Source organism: Convolutriloba macropyga, chromosome 12 (genome assembly GCF_964194025.1).
Source record: "Convolutriloba macropyga chromosome 12, txConMacr16.3, whole genome shotgun sequence".
Taxonomy (NCBI): Eukaryota; Metazoa; Xenacoelomorpha; order Acoela; family Convolutidae; genus Convolutriloba; species Convolutriloba macropyga.
This window is the reverse complement of record NC_134479.1, coordinates 32827981-32839834: the sequence shown is the minus strand read 5'-3', so window position 1 is coordinate 32839834 and position 11854 is coordinate 32827981. Positions and strand designations below refer to the sequence as shown.

General features: G+C 35.1%; 1 protein-coding gene across 1 annotated transcript; it reads left to right on the top strand.

Moving 5' to 3' along the window:
* Positions 1-739: 739 nt before the first annotated feature.
* LOC142351054 (ceramide transfer protein-like) lies at positions 740-8654 on the top strand. The gene is made up of 3 exons (XM_075403125.1): positions 740-2005; positions 2368-2647; positions 8344-8654. The coding sequence occupies exons 1-3, from the start codon at positions 743-745 to the stop codon at positions 8538-8540; spliced, it is 1740 nt and encodes a 579-aa protein (XP_075259240.1). The 5' UTR covers positions 740-742; the 3' UTR covers positions 8541-8654.
* The last annotated feature ends 3200 nt before the right edge of the window (positions 8655-11854 follow it).

Sequence of the window (11854 nt, the reverse complement as noted above, 5' to 3'; positions counted from 1 at the left end):
CAAAATATCTTGTATGGCATCCCGGAGAGCTTTTTATCGCATACAAGAAAGCCATGAACCGACCATAAATGGTCATGAGAGCATCTATTGAATTCTTTAGTGTTTTTGCCCGAATAAACTAAGTGCGTGAGATCAGGTAGAGTGTTTATTTATTTCAGACACACATATAAAAACCTAAATTATGCAACAAAAGCCTCGAACACATTTAAGCACAGATTTTTTAATTAAGAGTAATTAACAAAAATTTTGTAGAAACAAAAACAAATACGAAGTAGTTTGAAGTTTCGTATGGTCAGCCATATTGTTTTGAAGTTTTCTTGGTCACCATATATGGCTTGGATATTGTTGCCAAGATTTATTTATTGTGGGCAACCCGGGAGTTCTCAACAACAACATAAAGCTTGACTGGTCATGCTTTCGGAAAGATCTTTAAATTCTTCTCAATTCGAAATAATCTTACCATAGAAAAGTCAACTAAATCTTTCAATCTTCTATTTCAATGTTTTGACAAGTAACTACATTTTGGCTGCGAAAATTCAGAAATTTCATGCTTCCAGCGAACTAATGTTCGCATTATTTTTGTCTTTATAGTTGCATATGCGAGGTAATTTGTCGCCCTTGAGTTGATCGACCATCCGGTTTTGGAAAGGGGCTTTCTTTGAAGTGAAGATTGAGAATAGAAAAATTTAGTACCATTTTGAAACCGCCTGAGTTGCATTTATTTTTTGTTTTCAGTCAATGCATGACGTCAGAAGACGTGCCAGCTTTAGAAAACCAGGAGGTGGATCTCGATTCATCTACGGAGAGCGATGATTCACCTGCTGAAATCAGTGGCACGTTGCAAAAGTGGACAAACTATATTCACGGCTGGCAGGATCGCTACTTTGTTCTGAAGGATGGCTGCTTAAGTTATTTCAAAGATAAGGCCGATGTTGCTACTGGATCGAGAGGATCAGTTAGCTTAGCCAAGGCTATTATCAGAGAACACGAGTTCGACGAACTCCGTTTCGATATCGGTGTCAATGATTCTGTTTGGTACTGTAAAGCCAAAGATTTAGAAACGAGAAAAGTATGGCTTGATGCAATTGAATTACACAAAAACGATTCTAGTATTGATTCTGCAATTAGTCGTAATGGTTCTATGTTCTCTTTGAACTCGATTAACAGCGGTAACTTACTTTTGGGTAAAGGTAAATTTAACCGAGCTCAAGAACTGAGTTCTATTCAGACAGAAATCGACACTTTGAGGAGCTTATCCAGACAACTTGTTGATAAAATTGAACAGCATATGCTGAAAACGAGTCAGAATGTAATGATAGATCGTAGCGGAGATTCAACTCAAAATCAAGAGTCAGAGTTATCCTTATTTAGAGCCGACTGTTTAACTTTCAAAACAACGACAGATAATTTATTAGATTTGTGCAAACAGTGTGTCGATGTTTCTCTTCAACAAGATGAGAAGCTCCGGAAAAAGCTTGATGATGAAAGCAAGAAACGTAAGAAGTTCGAAGAGATGTACAAGACATTACACATGGAGCAGAAAATGTCCCCTGGCAATGTGAGGGGAGGCCCTGACTTTGAGGAAGGCCCACACAGTGTATTAACAACAGAAATGTGGTTTGACGCTTTAGATAGCGCGATTGACAAGCTAGACGAGAACTCGTATAACCCAGTTGATATGAAAAAATCATTAGTAAAAGTTCCAGTAAGCTGTGGTGCCCAACGCACTCAACATAGATTCTCAGAAGCGTGTGATAACTACGTTAAAGAGAACTTAAAATACGCTTTTTCGTCTGCCGATGAAATTGATAACGAAGATGGCTGGGAATTAATGCATTCCGAAGGTGAAATGAGGGTGTACCGCAAGGAAGTCGAAATTGATGGGCTGGTTTTGGATCCCCTAAAGGCTACTCATCAAGTTGATGGCATAACTGCGGAAGAAATGTGTCGCTGGTTTTTTGACCCCGATGTGAAAATGGAGTGGGAGGGGCATCTACTGGATAAGGTATTAACCTTGGCTCTTCACCTTGAAAGTTCTCCTGTTGACCAGCACTAGAATAATTCTTACAAAAACCTTGGCTTTCAATCAAATATTTGCACAATCAGTACTCGAATTTTTTGGAACCAAGTTTTCCTAACAATAGTACGATGTCAGGATGATTGTTCGTTTTGTAAGATAAACTTATTCATTGATCGATTTTTGACCTATAATATCTCCGCTACCTCCGGTTGGTTCAAATAAAGTTAATTTAGGTCCTCGAAAATGTTGAAGGAAGGACACCTAAAACATTTGTTGTTCTAACTTCCACATTGAGCTATTTTTAAACGGCACTGAAGTCCGTTGTACTGACAAGAATCTTTGTTTAGATAAAAGTGTTAGAGATCCTAGCACCAGACACAATCATCATTCACTCAGTGATGAAGAGGGTATGGCCCTCAGCTCAGAGAGACATTGTATTTCTATCACATATCAGGCACGTCAGTGCATACGACATGGAGTCCGACGAGAATGACACTTGGCTTGTTTGTAATTATTCCGTGGAACATTCAGATGGAAAATTGGGGAGAGGGGTTGTGAGATGTGTGGTTCGGGCATCTATGGTGTGTCAGACAGTTATCTTGAATCCGGACAAGAAACTAGAAAATGGTGAGTTGTAGCGCAGTGCTGGCTTTGTTTCCTTTCCCTCTGTGAACAAAGTTTAATTTTGCTGTGGTAAAAATGTGTGGTTGTCTGGTGACAAATTAATGGTTTTGGCTGTAATAACTTTTACTATTGGTTGTCAAATTCAGTATGTACTCCATGCTTTCGTTTTCGGTTTACTAATTAAGTTTTGAATAATGATATTAGTGCTCAGTTCCTTTAGGTTTTCTCGTTCTTATGTGGTAATTTTATAGTTTGTTCGGAAGGATACTATAATTCCAGGCGGCTATTATTGCGCTCCTAATTTTTTTTAGCGTTTAACAGATTTTTGTTTCGTCTTGCCCTGACTTTTGGAATTGACTTTTTCAGTGACTTATACTGCTTTGCAGTTAAAATTTGTGTTCGTGACGTCATTTCTGCTTTTAGGTCAATTGCGTGCCTTACCTTACTAAAAAATGACTTCTGTCTTCTTTTATGGAACTTTAAATTTTATGAACATTTACTAGTTAAAAATCAATAGTGCGCAACTAAGTAGTGCCAAACTTATATGCCCTAATTCTTGGGTATTAGAGTCTGGTCAATCTTATTTCTTTTTTTTGTTTCAATTCATGGTTGGCCACAAGCGTCTATCGCGGCTATTTTCTGGCAATCTGCCGGCTATGTTATTTTCAAAATTTTCAGTTATTTTGTATTCTTGGTTTTAGTGTATAATAGGTTCTGAATGTAATTGAAAGTTTTGTGGTAATGTACTTTTTGGGATAAATTTTATTCTTTTGAACTGATATGAACGTATCCTTGTTTTTAAGTTTTTCGCCAATAATAATTTGTTTTCTCTGTCCAAGTGGGATTAAATTACAAGATTTTTCTATTTTTCTGCAATTTCCTCGCTCGGAGCAACTGCTTTGAGAACTTTGGTTTTTTTTACTGTAGTATGTTTGTTGTTCTTCAAATGAAACTTTTCGTTTCTTGTAGAATTGACTAGTGGTTATTGATGACAATTCTGCGGCAAATTAAACTGTCTCGGCAGTTTTTGTCTTCAATGGGTTTTCAGTTTGTCCAAGCTTGATGTGTTCAGCTTCTTTATGAACTTTAAGACATATTTAGTTCTTTAGTGCAGAGACGAGGCAGATTTTTATGTTTACTATTGGTCAAAATTTAATGTGCCGTTTCATTTTGATACAGTTTGTATTTTCTGACGTGTTTTTAGATTTTTTTTAATTGCTCGTTTTTTCGTTCAGATATTCTTTTTGGGTGTGAGGCTTTTGTACATGGTTTTGATATTTTTTTCCTATTATGTTGAAATTCATTTGGTTGTGATTCAAATAAAATTTGAGGTTTTAGGGTTTTAGTTTGATTGGTATTTTTGGCTACAATGATTGTTTTGTGTTTGTTTTTCTAAATTCATTGTTAGTTCTTCGAGTCGTCTGGGGAACCTCTGAAACGAGTCAAGCGATTAATTGGTCATTGTTAGTACAAAATGGTGAAGTACAACAAAGACTAATTTACTTGCTTAAGTTTAGTTTCTTGTAAGATTTTACATCACAGATTAATGGAGAACACGTAATTCAAAATGATTTTTAATATTTTTGGAAAATGGTTTTCGGAATTCCGTAGTTTCGTTTCCAATCTGTCGGCATTTATAAAATTCTCGTGGTATGTTTGTCTGCTGACATTCATTTGAAATATCTTAGACGTCAATTGACATTGTTGGCCGCAGTTAGTGGAATCAGCTTCGAGACATATGTCTCCAGAATTCTCCGGGCCAGGTTTTTTTTATAGATCTGTACACAAGTTTTGATAACTTTTAAGGTCAAATTGGAATGTTGATTTTTGTTACGCCGAACAGGAAGCGCAGCGAAAAAACTGGGCGTTTTGAAGCCATTTTTTAAGTAGAGTAAGAAAAACGGCGTTTGAACGACAATTCATTTTGCCATATAGGGTTTTTGTTCACGCGTGGCAATTTCACATCAGTTTCTTTTTCTGAATCGGTTTTCACACTCCATTCCTAGTCGTTTGTAGGTCTAATTTTGTGTTTATTCTATGAAACTACCTTGAATTGTAATTCAGGACTTTCCTGCTGTTTTTTTTAATTGCGTGAATAATTTAACACTCATGGCTTAGCTGACTGACTATCAAAGTAACTTTCCACTCTCTAGAATTTGACTTCTGCCTCCTTTAATTGGTTTAGGGTCATATATCAATCTAATTGAAGGACATTTGAGTGCAACTTTGCAGTGCACAAGTCTAAAGCAATTAAAGACGTCACAAAATAGAGAAACTAAATCAAATTTTGAGGTCGTATTCTATTCATTGGTTTTTTGAGACTACAGTTTTTGCAGCTAGGTTATTGAAGTGACTGGATGCATCATTGTACGCAAAAGATATTAGATTTTTGTTCCGACCCCACTTGTGGGGGGAGGAACTATATACTCAAATGGTTTTTTTGTTCAGACAATTTTGGCCGATCGATATTTCATCTTAGAGAAATGTTAGTGGTATCATTAAAAAGCTCGTCCAGCGTAAAATTCGAAATTAAAAAGATTTTAATTTCCTTTTTTCGAGGAGTTATCGAGGTTTAAAGTTTTGTGTGAACACGTGATAATAGGCGTGATTTTGTTCACTTTCAGGGGAAAATACGCATTTCACGCCACAAAATGAATCAAATGTTTACATTTCACGCCACAAAATGAATCAATTTTGTGTTCCTAATAGACTAAAGCCGATAAACCTAGTTCTGGTCTCATAGGGAAGTTTACTATCAAAAAAATTCGAACTCTGTTTGAAAGCTTTTTTTAGAAAACTTTTCATATTTTTGTTTTCTTGTGTCACCTAGATACTAGTCTTTTTTCATATCTGGGTCCCGTTAAAGAATAAAACTTGATTTACAGTCAAATCAAGCCCAATGAACAAAATAATCGTTTTCAAGGAATCGCGCGTTTTTTTTTGCTTCGACTCTGAGTTTGGAGTCCTTTGGCATGGTCTTGTTGACTAACAGTGCAATAGGTTTCGTAATGCGCATTAAGTGAACCTATCTAGAGCTTTGAGTGGACAGCTAATGGCTGTTATGACTTCAAAAATGATTTTTCGAGAACTTTTTTGAATATTTACCGATCAAAACTTAATTTCGTGAATTCTATGTCAGTCTCAGTAATGACAGGACCAGAAATATTTTTTTATAGGACAACAATGCCACAAATTTTCAAAAAATTAAAAAAAAATTTGGATATTTTCATTGTTGGTTCATCTTGAAATCTTATCACATTATCCTGATATTGATATCTCTCATTGGCTTGGAGAAGATTTTCACTGGATCATGGATGAACTTTTCAAGGAAAAGCTTATAGTTTAAATGGCTTCGACACTTTCTTCTCGCCTTTCTGCTGAATTCTTTGTTTTTGCCTGTATTTGTTGTTTTTTTTTATAGTCATAAGACTTATTGTGATGTCTTATTGATTACCTATGCATGACAAGTATCTCGTCCTCCAATTGAGGCATACGCTCCAATTGAGCGTATTTTTTGACTTCCGTTGAAAGCCATTGAAATTAATGGCTGTTAAGACTTTAAAAATAATTTTTCGAAAAGTTTTTTTTTGAAAATTAACCGATCTCAAACTTATTTGTGTGACCTGTTAGTCAGTCTCAGTAATGACCGGACACCCTCCTTTTCTACATCAACCAAAATTAATATAGTTAGCGGTTTTGTCTTCTAACTATTGGTGTTATGACTTCGAAGCACGAGTTTTCTTAATTTTAATGTTTTTGGATATCTTTTTCGTAGTTTTTGATTCCGTTTGGAATCTTAAAACATTATAATACTGGTGATAGTTGCATTGGCATAGAGATGAATTCAATGGATTATACATAAAGTTTTCAGAGAAAAACTTATGGTTTAAATGGCTTCGACACTTTCTTCTCGCACTTTTCTACTTAATTGTTGGAACTTGCCTGTATTTATTGTTATTTTTATGGTCAAGGACCTATTGTAATGTCCTATTGATGACTTTCTGAATGACAAATATCGTTGTTGTTTCATCGAGGCGTAAATTTGCGGAGTCATTAGCTTCCGTTGAAAGCTACTGAATTTAATGGAGTTGATACTACGGGTTTTCTCAAAAGTTTCGTGGTTTTAATGTATTTATTCATGTGGGTTGATATATTGGAGTCAAATTGTTAAAAATAAAAATCCCATTGCTTTTGAAAAATTATTTGAAAGTAAAAAAGTTTTTACTGACAGCTCATTTTTCAATTGCTGCGACACTTCTCTTTTTTTGAAGGTGCTGTTTTTGCTTTTTTTTTTCTAGTCTTTAGGTAGCCGTAAAATGCTGACCGGACCATAAGCTTGTAATTGAAGTTTGATTGAATGATGTGACCCGAAGCACCCGAGTGTTATATTTTTGTTTCTTATCTTTCTTTAGTACAATCGCGTCATAACAGATCCCAATGATTTTTAAATGTGGCTCAATTGAACTTATTTATTCAGTGTAACTTTAGCTGAATTAGTATAATTAGAAAATGAAATAAAAAACACATAATATTCATATAATAGCTAATAATTCTAATGGCTTCACTAATTTCTGTTTTCGTCATGTTTGTAATTTGTGGTTCGTATTTTTTTTGAGTTTTTCTGCACCTTTAGTTCGCTCTTGTGGCTTAGTCTAAGAGACAGTTCCTATTGGTTTCATTATGACTTTTAGTAACTTTACAAAGAATTATTTCGTTAAAAGCTAATTAATTGTAGGACTTTTGAAATTATTTGGTTTAAAAATGCTGATTGATTTTGCCTGATTATTTCTTTTTTGTCGAGTTTTTACCTAGTCTTATTAAGGAGAAATCCCAACTGACACGTGTAGTTAGAAAAAAAAGTAAATTTGTAGGGAATTTTAGGGTTTTGTCTGATTGTAATTTGACGTTGTTACGAGGTGCTTTCATATTAAGATTTTGAGTTTTTGCCGTGCCAAGTTTTTGTTTTTGCTTTTTTTTGTTGTTTTTTTTTCTCGTAGTCCGTTCAATGGCAGGTCTCGTTGCAATGAGGCATGGCATTATTTAGTTCAGTTATTAGTTTGGTTATGTAACGATTTTTTTAAACTCGAACATCTATTTGCAAAAACGTAAGTCAAAAGTCAGATAAGTCAAAAATGTAGATGAGGGCGGGTCGGAACATCATGTGCAAACGCACATTAACGAGCCTCCTTGTTAACGCAAAATTCAAGTGAATTGATTTCGAAATGTCTGTGGGATCGATTTACTTGATTATTGCAGGTAATGGAAAGTTTTAAACAAAAACATTTGAAATGCTCAGACGGGCATTTACTTAAATACTGAGCATAAATACAGAGTTACTGCTCAATCACGGGAGAACAAGTGATATATGAAATTGAATATAGCCACAAAATTGATCCTTGAAATGTCCACGCCAATCAAAGTGAGCACTTATTTGCTACCAAACGATGGAAAAAAATGGGCGTTTCTTAACAATGGGTATTTTGATACATGTAGAATTCTGTAATGTTATAGAGCAAGTTACTATTTTTGAATAGTTAAATCGAGGACTATGAATAGTTTGCCCCCAGAATTGATCGAATAAATGTATACCGACCATGGGAATCTTATGATCCATCAAAATATATTGACTTTATAAAGCCTAACCCGGAAATAGATCTGTAATTTGAATAGATTGATGAATAGATCAAAATTAATTTCAGGTAAATATAAACGGGAGGACGTGGTAACCAAAGTGTGGTACACAGCTGATGTGAACCCAGGCGGTTGGGCGCCTGCCAAAGTACTCCGGCAGATATACAAACACGAGTATCCAAAATTTTTAACCAAGTTTGGTCAGTATGTATACAACAAGGCTTCACCCACTGACCATGATGTCTCAATACCCACGTCATTATAGCATTGATTGATGTAATGACTTTTATTGTATGTATCAATCTGTTTACGACCGATGCTTTCTTAAATTCAAATCGAGTTTTGTTTCGATATGAAAGAGGCATTAAATACTTAATATCACTTTTTCTCTCACTGTTGTACCTGGTATAATAGATGTGGGATTCGTAGCCGTCATTTTCTAAATCAACGCTTACAACAATCAGAATAACCACTATCAAACATTTATTTTGCTGCTACAAGAATGCTTTTCAGTGCTACGTGATTAAGTCGCCATTGATAAGAATTGCCAAAGAGTTGTAAACAGATTGCCTTTTACATCTTAATCTGGCTTTCACAATTCTGAGGAAACTGGAAATTGCCCTTGTCTGTATTTAATGTCTGCTGGGTTTCAAATCAGCTTTCAAACTCATTTATCACAGAGGCATTGCCACCTTCATGTAGTTTTCGAATTTAATAGTAACAAGGCTTGTTTGTCCTTAAAAATAAAATCAACGACACTATTAAAAATTTCAACAAATTTTAGCAAAATTGACGAAAAATTAGTCAAAAATTTCGGAAAATGTGAATAAAACAACGTGAATTCACTCTACTTTTCTCAGAAGTTTAAACCTCGATAACTCACTGTAGAAAACGAAAATTAACAAAATCTTTTTAATTCCATATTCTAAGCTGGACGAGCTTTCTAATGATACTAGTCCCAACTCTCTACGATGAATATATCGATCGGCGAAATTTGACTGAACAAAAAAAACCCATTTGAGTATATAGTTCCTCCCCCCTCAAGAGGGGTCGGAACAAAAATTCTTTATGCTGTATTTGAAAGCAACCGGATCTGTATTTAAAATGTTTTTGATTACATTTTAATTATCCGAGCTGGCAAATTAACTTATCCGAGCAGGGGGTTAAGAAAACATACCAATGTATTTAAATCGCCAGAACTATTTTTTTATTCAAGACCTTATCTAAGAATAAATCGTCAGTAATCTTTGTTTAAGTATGCATCTGATGTGAAGACACCAATAAAATCTTTAAAAAAATTGCGAAAAATTGTGCCAGGGTTCGCGCTAAGTGTCAACTTCTTAAAAACGCGTACAAAACGTGTTGCCGACCAAAGAGTATGTTCAGAATGGGCTAAGATGAACCCAAAAATGCTCATTAAACCCTGTTTCGGTTACTACTGGGAAGACAAAAACCATTGGGATGATATTTGTTTGGAAATATATTTTTTTCGTTTTTCTTAAGTTTCTCAGAATTGCGGTAAAATTTTTGTTTAATGTCTGTCTCGTCGAGAAACAGACTTCGTTGCAGACTGTTGTGATGGCAAATGAAGTGAGTAAAAGTCCAAAATTTAAAAGTTTCTTAATCCTACCTCCAAAATTGCTGTTGATAAATGAGTTGAATGGTGATTGAGCCAAACCCATAACGGCTGACAGGGTTGTCTAGTTGCTTATAAAAAAACATATAATAGTCTAAATATTGAACAAATGAAACATTTCTTTTGATACAATTAGTTCAATGTGGGTATTTAATAATTGTACTACGAATCAAAGTTCTAGCAAACAATGCCCTTGAGAAAGGCTTATATTTTGGAAAAATAATGTCTGTCTTAATGCCTAGACAACCCTGTTAGATGCTGATGTACTTTGCGTAATTGCATTCATGAAGTTTGTGCTGAACTAGCTGTTTTATCTGAAATACTATTTGATACGATTTAAAAAGGAAATATATAGATTACTGTTTGCTCAACATGCATTTTCTAACATGCTCAAGTAGTAAAATTATCGGATCTTTTCATCAATTGCATCTCCTTCAGTACATAGTAGTGCTGCCTGTAGGAATGTTAAATTACAAAATATACTTAAAGTTTGCACATAATCCTACGGTTCAAAATGCTGAATAAATTATTCTGTCGGTCAATCAATAGCTCGCTAAAATTCTGTTCAAGAATTTCCTCCCCTTTGCAATAGGGGAGGTGATAGAAAAGATCTGATTCAAGCTCAAGAGTTAGGGTGTAGTCGACAATGTTATCGAGAAACTGTTGAAATCGATTATCTATGCAATTACAACAATAGAAATTTTGCCAATAGTGCAATATGGTTGTCTTCACTATAATAGGGACACTTTTGATTGAATTTTTGCCCTAATATTTTAGTGTATAAGATAGAAAAACGAAATAGAGGCGACATATTGAGAATTGCAGCTTTCACTTTTTATCTTTTAAAGCCGAAATTCGGTCCGTTGTGCGTCCATTTGTTTTTTGAATAACTAACTCTTTCTCAGATAGTCGGCGAAAATCTATTTTTCTTGTCTGAATTGGGGACGCCTGTGCTTTGTCGCAAAATTTTCAGAAGAAATGGAAAATAAGGCGATTCTTTGATCTGCTTTTGTGATGGTACAATTGGGATTGTCTTGCATTCAATACTAATTCGCATTGAATAAATAATGCCGCATTCGACTCGGGGCAAATTCCATATGCGGTTGTAAATATTTGAATACTAGTCAAGTCATGAGAAGTTGGCGCCGCCTTAATGACTGAACAAAAAAAGCCTTGAACTTAGCAGACGCCATTTAATTAAATTACGACCATTGCAATCATTAAATGCTGAGCAAATTCTAAACTTATCTGAAAATTTATTTTACCGCTGCTGTTTCAGGTTATAGATGTTGCTCATGTAGTGTTTAGCGAAAAATTGTTTAATTATTTTTAAACATGGCTTCTCGGAAGTCATTCCTGAGAGCGGCTGCTGTTTTGAAGCTAAATATTGGTTGTGCTAGCCAAACCCTGGAACCTCATTTAAAGGGAGCTAGAATTGTTCCGCTGCTTCAAGTGTCCAAAAAATCAAGATGTTCTTATCAGTGTAGCAGATATTCAAGCAGTAAGGCTGGTGGTAGTGGAGGAGGGAAGCCAAAGAAAATTGATGACGAAGAAATGTCGATATTGGTTGATACCTATGCCAAGTTTTCGCCTTCACCGTTGTCTGTGCAGAACTTCATCGATTTCGGTAAGAGCCCATTTTGTATGCTTTCTTGCTGTGTATATTTTTTAAAAATAATAGTCACGAAGCGATAGCGAGGTTATTATTGATGTCATCATGATTAATTGCTCTTGAACGAAGTTCATAGCAATTATTGTAAACGTGTTGGTCTTTATTATGCAAATTTGTAAACGTGTTGGTCAAATATTTTTGCACCCCACTGTCGGTCGAGAGCAGTTCCTCCGCAATTCGTCGGTTTATGTTTTTTTAACAGTTGAAAAGGGATTAATTGTGATCCATTTTTGATCGATGACTTCTCTTTGCACAGTATACGAAGTCAAAT

Coding starts and splice junctions, on each gene's coding strand:
- LOC142351054 (XM_075403125.1), top strand. CDS start 743: ATGACGTCAGAAGACGTGCCAGCTTTAGAAAACCAGGAGGTGGATCTC. Junction 2,006..2,367: donor AGGGGCATCTACTGGATAAG/GTATTAACCTTG, acceptor ATCTTTGTTTAG/ATAAAAGTGTTAGAGATCCT. Junction 2,648..8,343: donor GGACAAGAAACTAGAAAATG/GTGAGTTGTAGC, acceptor AATTAATTTCAG/GTAAATATAAACGGGAGGAC.